This window comes from Sorex araneus, chromosome 9 (genome assembly GCF_027595985.1).
Source record: "Sorex araneus isolate mSorAra2 chromosome 9, mSorAra2.pri, whole genome shotgun sequence".
NCBI lineage: Eukaryota > Metazoa > Chordata > Mammalia > Eulipotyphla > Soricidae > Sorex > Sorex araneus.
The window spans coordinates 35,953,332-35,966,542 of record NC_073310.1 but is presented as its reverse complement, the minus strand read 5'-3'; the positions used below and the strand labels follow the sequence as shown (position 1 = coordinate 35,966,542).

General features: G+C 35.8%; 1 protein-coding gene across 1 annotated transcript in view; it reads left to right on the top strand.

The window, feature by feature from the left end:
* WDR64 (WD repeat domain 64) overlaps positions 1-11,490 on the top strand; it is a 144,439-nt gene extending 132,949 nt beyond the window's left edge. The window contains exons 27-30 of the mRNA XM_055117874.1: positions 3,043-3,148; positions 6,372-6,452; positions 7,638-7,751; positions 11,407-11,490. Coding sequence (XP_054973849.1) covers positions 3,043-3,148; positions 6,372-6,452; positions 7,638-7,751; positions 11,407-11,490 — 385 coding nt within the window. The remainder of the gene's footprint in view (positions 1-3,042; positions 3,149-6,371; positions 6,453-7,637; positions 7,752-11,406) is intronic.
* Positions 11,491-13,211: the final 1,721 nt, after the last annotated feature.

Sequence of the window (13,211 nt, the reverse complement as noted above, 5' to 3'; positions counted from 1 at the left end):
CTCTTGGAGAGCCCAGCAAGGTACAGAGAGTATCCCACCCACAGGGCAGAGCCTGGCTAGCTCACCGTGGCATATTCAATATGCCAAAAACAGTAACAACATGTCTCACAATGGAGATGTTACTGGTGCCCTCTTGAGCAAATTGACGAACGACAAGATGACAGTGATCATTAAATATGACAGTGTGTGAAGACTGTGGTTTATCACCCTGAAGCAATTAAGCCCTCATATAAGAGATTGCTAACATGTTGTTACAAGTTAAGCCTTGTGTGCTAATATTTTCTTAATTGATATTGGTTGCCTTAGGCTTTATATCCCATTAAAATATCCCTAATATTTTCTTAATTGATATTGGTTGCCTTAGGCTTTATATCCCATACAACATGGTGTGCTACTCCTGGTCTATCAGTGGAGTAAAGTGTGAGGTGTCATTCCAGAAATTCTAAAAATTTGAATGGGGTGATACAGCTGGAGTTAAATTTCTCCACATTTTTCATCTGTGGGATACTTTTGACTTCTTTTCTTCTTATGACCTCTCTGAATCCCCTAGTCTGGTGCTATGTCCCACCCTATCTACATTTAGATGATTTTCAGCAGTGACCCCGGATACTCTAGGAGCTACATAAGGCCATGTGGCCTACAGTCAAATAATTCTGGTCTAAGATCTGAGGGAAATCTCAAGTGAATCAAAGCTGAGGAGAACTCAATACCATTGCCTAACACAAAGGTGGAATAACTGAATATAAACATCAGTAAGAATGATAAGCCATACAAAATTTATATAAGAACAGGAGAAATTTGAGAATAATCAACAAAGGTTTCATGATAGACAAAAATTATTTAAATATTAAAGAAATGTTTTTGCTGGTGAGTTAGAGAAAAATTGGAAAAGTCTGGTTGAAATGTTAGAGGCAGGGTTATAGAACCAAGACTCATCAAGATGTGGTAAAGTTCACCAAGAAAATTTTTACATTCCTCATTTAATACTTATGCAAAATTACCACCAAAAAGACATTTGTGGAATCAAATAAAAAATCAATACGAATATTTCAAGCAGAAATAACAGATATTAATGACAGATATAGAAGTTAAAACAATATGATATAATTGACATTTTAAATGCACAGCGGGTAGGGCATATGCCTTGCACTTAGCCAACCCCGGTTCGATTCCTGTGTCCCTCTCGGAGAGCCCTGCAAGCTACCAATAGTATCTCACCCCCATGGCAGAGCCTGGCAAGGTACCCGTGGCATATCCTATATGCCAAAAACAGTAACAAGAAGTCTCACATGGAGATGTTACTTATGTCCGCTCGAGCAAATCAATGAGCAACAGGATGACAGTGATGACAGTGATGGCATTTTAAATATAATATACCATCTACATTAAGATATAAGTTAACAAATATGCCTTTTCAGCAGCAAAATTTGTCTTCTATAACCATTCCACATGAAGGATTGTACTTTTAATCTTTTATTTTTTTTAAAACTTTTTATTAAATCACCATGTGGAAAGTTACAAAGTTCTCAGGTCTATGTCTCAGTTATACAATATTCAAACACCCATCCCTTCACCAGTGCCCATATTCCACCACCAAAACCCCCAGTATACCCCCCGCCCCCACCCCCTACCCCCTACAGTATAACTGATGAATTTCACTTCATTTTCTCTTTACCTTGATTACATTCCATATTTCAACACACAACTCACTATAGTTGTTGGAGTTTCTACCCAAGAGAGACAGACCTACTACCAAGAAAGCATTTGATAATTAGTTTTCCATTGCTGGGAATGAAGAGATATTGAGCCCCACTGCTACAAGTGCATAACTCTTCTGTTTTTTTTCCTTTTTCCTTTTCCCTTTTTTTTTTTTTCACCCTCATCCCCCATCCCACGCCTCATAGTACGGTGTATGCCATGCCGCAATGGCCGGCGTGGGGCTTTTGCTTAGTTCACAGTCCAGAGAGGTGGCTGCTACATTAATAACCTTCAATATTTCAACAAAAACTTACTGTTATTATTTGGAGTTTCCCCCACAAGTCAGACCTGTTCAAAAAGAACCGTTTCACATAGCTGACAATTATAGATGTTAAGTCAGTTTTGGATTTCTGTATAAAGTCCAGGGAAAATTCTACCAGAAATTGCATAGACCAGTTTGCAGTCCCAGCGCATTATTAGAAGCTGCGCTGGATGCCCGAAAGTGTTAGGTCTCTGGAATCAAAGTCTTTAGGCGCAGAGGATCCACTTCCCGCTCAGCAGCTCCGAATTTATCTGGGCCAAGGGCGTGCCGGTTACACCCCCTTCCCATGAGTCCCTGGGAGCCCCAAGTGTAGAAATCGAGTACCTCTGGGTTAGGATTCTTAAGATGGCACCTGCCATGTGGTTGCTGCCGCCTCCGTTTTGCCGCCACCACCATTTTCCGTGCAGGAAGACAGGGTGGGGAGGAAAAAAAATCCACCCCCGGGCAGCACAGAGTTGAAGCCCAGTTCGCAGTCCCAGTGCATTGTTATTAGAAGCTGCGCTGGATGCCCGAAAGTGTTAGGTCTCTGGAATCAAAGTCTTTAGGCGCAGAGGATCCCTGTACTTTTAATCTTTTAAACACACTTTCATTCTTATTTAATTCTTATTAAAATGTGTTTAAAAGAAGTAAGAACTCTAAAATTCTTACTCTTAAGAAAAAGTACTCTTTAACTATAGTTGAAACCACCCTACTCACAAAAAAATATGCATTTTTTAATACCAAAGATTTTCTTATTTCTATTATAGAGATTCCTCCCATTCCTGTGACTATGAATGAATTAAATGATACAGAATGTTGGAGCTTAATTTTAAAAAAAAGTATGGTTTCCATAAAGGTAAACATGGAATGCCACGGGGTATAAAATAAAATTCAGAATTAGTTTATTAAATTTAGACTGGTAACGTGGGAGCCAGACAATCTGGGGATCCAAAGGAAAAAAGGCATAATGGATACCTTTTAGTGGCAAAGAACAAAAGATGTGGGTTTGTGTATAACAGTTTTTCTTTTATCATTGTACACAGATGGAAAAAAATGAGCTCAATGTCCTTGCTTTTTAAACGTGCACCCCCCAAGGCTTTTGAAGTGGAACATGATTTTAAGTTTTTCAAGTCTCTTTCTTCTTCCAAGGTAGTTTTTTAAAAAATAAAAATAAAAATAAATAGTTAATTTTTCTTTTTCTGGATTCAGATATATCCACACCATATATGTTTAATGTTTCTGCTACAAATGTTCTTGAATGATAATTTTTAAAAATTATAGTTCTTGGGCTGGAGTGATAGCTCAGCAGGTAGGGCATTTGCCTTGCCCATGGCCAACCCGGGTTCAATTCCCAGCATCCCATACAGTCCTCTGAACACCGCCAGGGTTAACTCCTGAGTGCAGAGCCAGGAGTGACCCCTGTGCATTGCCGGGTGTGACCCAAAAAGAAAAAATATATATATATTTCTTTAGGTCAAAAGTCTGAACAATGTCTTGTAGGGTTAAAATTAGGTGATGTTAGAACTATGCTTCTTTGCAGATGTTCTAGGGGAAAATATTATTCCTTAGTTTCTGACTCTTTTCTGCATCTTCAAAATTAGAAATATATTATTTTAGACCTTTCTTCTGAAGTCATGTCTCTCTGACCCAGTCATGTCCCTCTGCTTTTAAAGATTCTTATTAATAGGCTGGACATACCAGGATACTGTGTCTCAAGTTTTCGAACCTTAATCCCATTTGCAAAGTCCATTTTGCTAAATAATAAAACATTCTCAAGCTGCATGTGGGGAACAAGGGTACTGATACCTTTGGTATTACTTTGCCTATTATAGACACTTTCTTACTATGAAGAGAGAAAAACACAATTTTTGTTTATTCTGTTTATTTATAATGCCTATAAAGGATAAATATAGCATCAACCTTAAATCTAAAATCTGGCACTAATTAATTAAAATAAATTTTCTCATGAACTTCCACAAAATAACACAAACATACCTTTCTAAAGTGATCTCACATTGCTAATTTACAAGTTAGCATGTTCCACTACAAGTCAAACTCTCTGTTTCCCTAAACATTCTTCTTTCAGTTCTGTCTAATGCTAACTTAGGATATCCTGGTGTGTATATGAACCATGATAAAAGTTACCTGCAAACACCTACCTTACCTTTCTACCTACTTTTGTAACCATCAAAGAATTAGTAGAAAATATAGGAAAAGTGTTCTCCACAAGTAAAAGAAAATGTAGCCTTTTTTTTAAGTAGTTAAATTCTCTAATATGTCACAAAAGAAAACTTAAACACATGAATAGTTGTCTGAATTTATTATAAATTATAAAAATTACATAATGTTTTATGGCTACCAGATTAGCAAATATCAAAAGAATTATAATAACCAGGCTTAATGTGTATGGAAAAATTCAGAATACTAAATAATGGTGCAAAAAGTGGAAACTGTAGAAACACTATGGGAAATGACATAACATTATCCAGCAAAGTTGAAAATTTTACTGGATAAAAAACAAAGACATAATCAACTTAATATACACCTGGAAAACTCAAGAATATATGGGTTTTTTTTTTTTTTGGCTTTTTGGGTCACACTGGGCAATGCTCAATGGTTACTCCTGGCTCTGCACTCAGGAATTACTCCTGAGTGCAGGGGACCATATGGAATGCTGGGAATCGAACCCGGGTTGGCCACGTGCAAGGCAAATGCTGTACCCGCTGTACTATTGCTCCAGCCCCACATGTTTATTTTTTTTTAATTTTAAATTCTATTTTCATACGGTTGTTCACATTGATTACATTTAATATTTCAACACAAATTCCACCACCGTTACACCTTCCCACCACCATTATTTCAAATTTTCCCACCACCATTCAAACCTGCTTGCTACAGACAGATGGTAGATAATTTATTTTCTATTGCTTATTGTGAATATCATGAGATATACATACATAACTCTGTACAAAAGTCAAGTAGAGGCAAAACTAAAATATTGTTTTAGTTCAAAACAATGAAAAAGCACAAAAAGTAAAACTGTAAAAAGCAAAAACAGAGTTAAGAGCACAAAATTCCTTTTAAACATCATGTTAGATGGCAGATGAAAAGGACAGGGGCCAAAGAATATAAAGTTAAATAGAGTGGGCAGAGAACTTGTCTTATATGACTAGAGTTCAATCCGGGGCACCCCAAATGATCCCTCTGAGTCCCGCCAGAAGTGATCCTTGAGTTCAAAACCAGGAGTAAGCACTGAGGACTGCAGGGTGTGTCCCCAAAATAAAACAAAACAAAAAATAAAGGGAATTATTCCACTTTATAAATCAGAGCAATGGGTTCATTAATATTTATATCATTATTCTTTTATACTATCAACTTTATTTAATATAGTAATATGTACTAATTGTATGAATAGTTAGTGGTAAGATTTCATACTTCAACAATGAAACTATTTTCATAAGCCTTGCCTTTCTTTCCAGGTAGTTTTCCCTCAAAATATAGACTGACAGGCAAGAGAGGCAAAAATATTGACTATGACAGAAATAGGTTTATTCTTAATAAATTTACTTATTGATTCTGAAAAATTCCTGAGTTTTTATACAGATTAAATGGTAAATATCCCAAATGCATAATAGATACTCTATAAATGCTAATTTCACTTTCTCCAAAAGTATAATCCTTCAGTTTCCATGTCTTACCACATTCTAGTTTGAATCAAAATAATTTCTATACTGACATTTGCTTTGCAAAGTTTTTTATTGGAAAATATATGCATAGCATGAAACAAATATTTTATTTTGTTGAGCAGGATTAATGTAGCATAACCTTAAAAAAAAGACTGACATTCACTTTAAGTATTCTCTTTCAATTTAAGAATGAGACATTTTTCAAGTAACTAACCTAAAATATTAAATAAAATTGAAAAAAGAAAGGTTTTAAAGATCTTGAAACAATTGAACATACCAACTCTTATATTGCTATCTACTTACCACATTTTCAAATGGTTGGTTAAAAAAGCAACGGTTGGATGCTAAAATGAATTAAAAATATCTTCCACTTAGGAATATTTTATTTTTTACCGTAATCTTGTTTGACCATTTGTTTTTAATCACAAATGATGTGATATTTATCTGTTCTGCTGTTTATTCCTTTTTGAGAAATTATTTGCAATAATAATAAAATGATACCAAATCTTACTTTTGAGTAGCTCTTTACAGTACAAGCTATCTCATTTGATCCTCACAGCTACTCAGCTATTCAAAAAAATAACTTGCCCTAGGCCATATTGTCAATAAGCAGCAGAGCCAGATTTAAATTTATAGGGTTTTTTATGATAGAATGTCTTTTCATTAAAAACTCTCCTGTTTTGCAGTCTCAAAGACATCCATTGGAAGGTTTCACATCAGAAAACAAAGAAGCAGGGATCGTTTTTGGTTCTCTGCCTATATATAGGGTAAGTTACAGTTCTCTAAGACTGAGTAACAACCAGGAATATGACATACCATTCCTCACCTGATCTTGTATAAGGTTGGAGAAAAAAAATGTTTTTGAATCACATTGTTGATTCCATTAACAAGCAGTGTCCTGTCACAGAAAAATTTTCAATTCAATGCACTAATGAATGACGTCATTTGAGTCCGTCATTCTACAAAAGAGACTTGTGTGTGATGCTCAAGAGAATGTGGTAAAAAATTAGGCAAACAGTTCAGTGCAGCTCATTCATTCTCTTGATGAGTATCACATACAAACTTTGTGAAATAGCTTGCCATTCTTTAAGCATCACTGTTCTTTTGTGACTTTATGATGTTCTTAAACCCAGAATTAATCCACTTAATTCTCTTCAAGTTATTATTCATCCTTCAAGTCTCCAACCCATACAAACTCTGTTAAAGGTGGGAAGGTGCAGTACAATGGTTCACCAAACACATAACATTAACACTATTGTAAGCTATGTTTCCTCAATAGCAATAATTTTTAAAAATTTAATTTGGGGAGAAGAGTCGATTTGGAGACACACATAGCTGTCTTTAATTTACTTCTGGCTCTGCACACAAGAATCACCAATGCTCTGGGTACCATATGCAATGCCAGGGATACAAAGTGAGAAGCCTGTATGCAAGGCAAGGGCTTTACCCACTCTATTAGCTCTCCAACCCTACAATAATCTTTTAATGCTTTAAGTAATTAATAATGGCATAAAAGAAGGGGAGTATGTTTTTTTAATTTATTTATTTTTTAATTAGTGAATCACCGTGAAGGTATAGTTACAGATTTACACATTTTCGTGCTTGTGTTTCCCTCATACAATGCATGAGGATCCATCCCTTCCCTAGTGCCCATTCTCCACCAACAATAAACCCAGCATCCCTCCCACCCCCCAATCCCATCTCCCTCCACCCCACCCTGCCTCTGTGGCAGGGTATTCCCTTTTGTTCTCTCTATCCAATTGGGTGTTGTGGTTTGCAATAGGGGTGTTGAGTGGCCATCGTGTTCCGTCTCTAGTCTACTTTCAGCACGCATTACCAGAAGGGGAGTATATTTTAAGAGTTAAACCACTTCCGCCATTATCTTCCATCCTTGAATTCATATTATAGTAGTAATCACCTTTTGTCTTAGTAACCCAATCTGTGTCTTCTAGGTACCAAGTCCCACTAGTCTAAGATTCCTTCCATTAATAGGATCTGAAGCACAAAAGGATTCCTCTGATGTCATTGCAGAAAAAAGGAAAGGAGGTCATGTGCAACATGATAAAGTAAGCTGTTATTTAGAAGCCCATAGTGTATTCCATTTCTGTGCAGATTGTCAACTATATTATCTGTTCCAGAAAACATTTTGGAACATGCTGAAAACTGGGGATGATGCAGAGCAGAGCACTTGCCTTACATGAGCCCTGGGTTCCATCCCCAGCACTTCAGGGGGAAACACACACACACATACACACACACACACATAATATAAAGTAGATGCATCCTTATGTATAAAATACATACATAAATATCATAAGCATCTATTTTTAATTCATGGAGAAGGAAATTCATAAATTTACTGAATGGAGAAAAATGTCAAACAAAAAATGTCAAATCTCTGAGCCTGACCAATTGAAACTTTACAGAGCAAAATAAGACTTATAGACACTGACTACTTTTTTTTTTAATTTATTTATTTTTAATTAGTGAATCACCGTGAGGGTACAGTTACAGATTTATAAACTTTTGTGCTTATGCTTCCCTCATACAAAGTTCGGGAACCCATCCCTTCACCAGTGCCCATTCTCCACCACCAGTAAACCCAGCATCCCTCCCACCCTCCCCAATCCCATCTCCCCCCACCCCACCCTGCCACTGTGGCAGGGCATCCCCTTCTGTTCTCTCTCTCTAATTAGCTATTGAGGTTTGCAATAAAGGTGTTGAGTGGCCACTGTGCTCAGTCTCTAGCCCTCATTCAGCCTGAAACTCCCTTCCCCCGCATGGCTTTCAACTACATTATAGTTGGTGATCCCTTCTCTGAGTTGCCCTTTCCCCAGAATGTGAGGTCAGTCTCCAAGCCATGGAGTCAACCTCCTGGTACTTATTTCTACGATTCTTGGGTGTTAGTCTCCCACTCTGTTATTCTATATGCCATAGATGAGTGCAATCTTTCTATGTCTGTCTCTCTCTTTCTGACTCATTTCACTTAGCATGAAACTTTTCATGCCGATCCACTTGAATACAAAATTCATGACCTCCTTTTTTCTAACAGCTGCATAGTATTCCATTGTATAGATGTACCAAAGTTTCCTCAACCAGTCATGCGTTCTAGGGCATTCGGGTTTTTTCCAGATTCTGGCTATTGTAAACGACACTGACTACTTTTTAAAATTAGGCAATATGATATATCTGAGAGATATGTACTAATATTGCTTCTTAGTATTATTTGTTCCTATGAGATAGAACCATATCATTGTTTCTCATTCACTATAGAGTCAAGGAAATAGTGATTTTATAAATTATTCCCTTGATTTTCACCAAAAAATCCTACTGAGAAAGAGATAAAGTCTTATTTTATTGGTCTTAATGTAGACTTGTAAGTGAAAATGTGCTTCTTTTTTTAAATTTAATTTTATTTTTATAGTCTTTCACAGTAATTTATTACATTCAATATTCCACCACCAATCCCACCACCATCACACCTTCCCATCACCATACTTTGAGCTTTTCCACAGACACCCCAAAGCCTGCACCAAAGCAGGACCTAAATATCAATTCAAAAATCCTTAACAAAATCTTAGCTAACTAAAACCAACAAAATATCAAAAACTCATATACCCTGATCAAGTGGAATTCATCCCAGGGATTCAAGGATGATTCAACATATTCAAATAAATTCACATAATTCACCACATTAATAAGAAGATAAATAAAAAAGGTTTTTGATTCACTTTAAATTGGCTTTTGTGATGTGAGGTACAGATCCAGTTTTTCTCTTAACTGGTGGTTATCCACAATTTGTTGAGAGGCTATCTTCATTTCATGTTTCTTGTTGAAAATTAATTGTCTATAGATTTGGAGATTTGTCTCTGGGCACTTGATTCTAACTTATTTGTCATATGATCTATCCTTATTCCAGTATCATGCTGTTTGATCACTATAGCTTTATATCTTTAAGTAGGTTAATGAGAAACTTCCCAATTTCTTATTTCTTCATATGACTTTGGTTAATTGGGATGTTTTATGACCCTATACAAATGTTGTCATTGACTGATTAAGTCCTTGAAGAAGGCCATCTATATTTGTATGATGATTGCATTGAATCTACACAATTCTAATTTAAAGTAAGATGGTCATTTTTTACAATGTTGATTCTTCTAATCCATGAATATAAAATAATTTTTCATTTCCTAACGTCATCTTTTATTTGTTATGTGACTTATAATTTTTAAAGTATAGATCTCTCATATTTTATTTTAAATCAGTGTGCCAAAACTGAATAATTACTGCTAAAACTGCCAATACTGAACAATTGTTATACTCTTATTTAATCTTAACAATACTTTGTGGTAATTACAATTATTATCCCAAATTTACAGTTAGAAAACAAACACAGGAAGAGTAGTTTATTTAAGATTTCAAAAGGTGAAATAACAGAGTATTTAAATCATTTTGACTATGGAGACTGAGCATTTAAATGCAGTTTAATGTAATTCACAGGTAGGTAGATATTATGACTCTCCTCACAAATTATGAACACTTAAAATTCATGATAGAAAAATTAAGTTAATTTTGTTGATTTAATTTTATTAAAATGCAAGATTTAGGAGGACTTGGACTTTGACTTACTTTCTGCTGAAACTCCAGTACTTAGAACGGACATGATACTCAGAAACTCTTTTGCTGAATGAACAAAATGAATGAGTTAGAAGAATAGGAAGGTTGAGGAATTAAGCTTCTGGTGGGAGACTGGAGAAAAATAATATACACTCAAAGAAATAAAGATCAGTGCATCCTGAGAAGCTGACTAATTTATTTACCAGATTAATCTAGGAACTACTAAGTCTCCCACCTTCTCTTAGGGAGAAAGAAGAATAACTATGTATGACCATGTGGCCTACTAGTTTCCAAGTTTAAAAATTCTTAGGTAATGGGATTTTGATCTTGGGTTTCACTCACATTGTTCTTTTCTGTACCTTATAATACTCAACATCTCTTCCCTTGTTCTTCTTTAACTCTTCTTCTCCATAATAGACCACAAAGCCAAGTTAATACATACTACAAATATTATTTGAGTATTATTCATAAAATTAGATACTTCCAGCCTGAATTCTTAAACCAAACAAGCTTAACTTTACATCTGTATAACTACATATAATAATAAAAAATAACCAGCTTTCAACAATAGACAGCTCAGTGCTGAGCACATGAGACCTAGAGTTTGACCCCATGCACTACACACACACACACACACACACACACAAACACAATTAATGAATTTAAAATTTTCATAAAGATCATCACTTTATTTTATTTGTTTGTTTTATTTTTATGTAAGTCAGTAAAATCTGTTAAAATAAATATATTATGTAGGCTTTCCAACATCCTAGGAAGATTTTAGTTAAATTAGTCTGACACACTAATTTTAAGATAAACATGGGAGATCTATACTTTTTGCTCTCTGAATACAAACAGCAGAGTTAAGTAACTATATTTCTTTCTAGAAGGATCAAACTCTACTGAAAAAAAGAGAAAAAGTTGGGGTTGGAGTGATAGTTCAGTGGAGAAGCACATCCCTTGTATACATATGGTTCCTGAGCCCCACTAGGGGTAAGCCCTGAACACTGCTGCATGTGGTGCAAAACCCAATATATACTGCAATGTGCTCAGAGGACTGTATTTATCATATAATTTTTAACTGACATTTTCTTTATTTTACAGCTACAGAGGAAGAAAAGTCTTAGAAAAAATCTTATCCCACAAATAAACCTGGCTGCTTCCTTTTTCCCACACATCAGTAAATGAAGAGAGAAAAATCAAAAGTGGATGTCTGGGTCTGAAATATATATAAAATTTAAAGAACTAAGTCACATTCCAGTCTTTATTTCAAAGTGAAAGGGTAATTCTCACCCTCTGTGAATTCTTGTGCCATACTATCTACATAGTTAGCTCGGGTGTGCTAGGCAGCAAAGTTAGTCAATTTTTATACATTGAAATCTGTTTAACAAATGGCCAATGTTTCTTGTTTACTTGCCAGAAAAATGACACATAAGAAAATATATAAAGGCAGTAGGATATATAAACTTAAAATAATATGGTTATCAATAATTAATCTCCCCACTCCCCAAGTTGTCCACCTTAATTTATAACCAGAATTGCTATCAGATGTATTCAGTAAAAGACAAATCACTAGTGTGTCATGCTATGTGGTCTACAAAGTGAGTAACTAATCAGTCACACCTCTGGCTATCTTTTCTTTATTGAGGGGAAAATATCCAGAGTTTCTTAAAGTCAGAAGTTATTTACTTTCTGGAGTCTCGGGCCGGGGTCGGTGCCGGCTCGAGCTCCGCCAAGACTCGACCCGGGTGGCCATGCCTTTGCACAGCCGCTTGGCTGCTGAACGACCAGGATCCAGAGCCAGCTATACAACTTGGGGTCCCAGCGAGTGCTTGCAGCCATGTGTCCAGACTGTGAACTAAGCTTTTGTCCCATACTGCTCCAGGAAGGGAAATAATGCTATTTCCAACTTAAATCTCCCTGGACTTAATTACTAAAATACAGAAATCTTAAACCTGTAGTGGCCGCGCAACTTTATATCTCTTCATTCTCATTAGTGGAAAACTAATTATCAAATGTTTCCTTGTTAATAGGGCTGTATTCTTGGGGGATAAACTCCAACAATAATAGTGAGTTCTGTGTTGAAACTCCACCAACAATAGTGAGTTTTGTGTTGATATAAGGAATGTAATCAAGGTAAAGAGAAAAGGAAGTGAAATTTGTCAGGCTATGCGGGGGTGGGGGGGCGGGTTGGGGGCTGGGGGTGGGAGGTATACTGTTTTTGTTTTGTTTTGTTTTGTTTTATCTTTTTTTGTTGGTGGAATATGGTCACTGATGAAGGGACGGGTGTTTGAGCATTGTATGACCGAGACATAAGCCTGAGAACTTTGTAACTTTCCACATGGTGATTCAATAAAATAAAAAATAATAAAATAAATATTTTTTTAAAATGAAGTTATTTACTTTCTGTTTAGAAATTACTCCAAATATGCCCTGCCAAAGAGGCGGGGTTGGGAGGGGGATGGGGTGGGAGTGGGTGGGAGGGATAATGGGGTCATCAACGGAGGATGGGCATTGGTGGAGGGATAGATACTCAAGCTGTATATGACTGAAACATAAGCACGAGAATATGTAAACCTGTATCTGTACCCCCTTGGTGATTCATTAATAAAAAATAAATAAATAAATAATTTTTTAAAAAGTTAAAAAGCTGAATTAGACAAATGCCAAGGTTTTTATGGACTTTTAATAACAAATAATAACTTTTAATAACAAAAAAGGAAATTACTTCAAATAAATGTAATGTGAATACTTATCTTAACGTTATTGAAGGGGTTAATATTTCATTAATTCTTTCTTGGGTGTGTTACTCAATTGGCTGTGTGTGTATTCAGTGCTAGAGTAAGCGTGCAGTGCTGTCTGAATCCATTTGTGCTGGGAGACATTACTAACACTCCAGTGGTACTTCG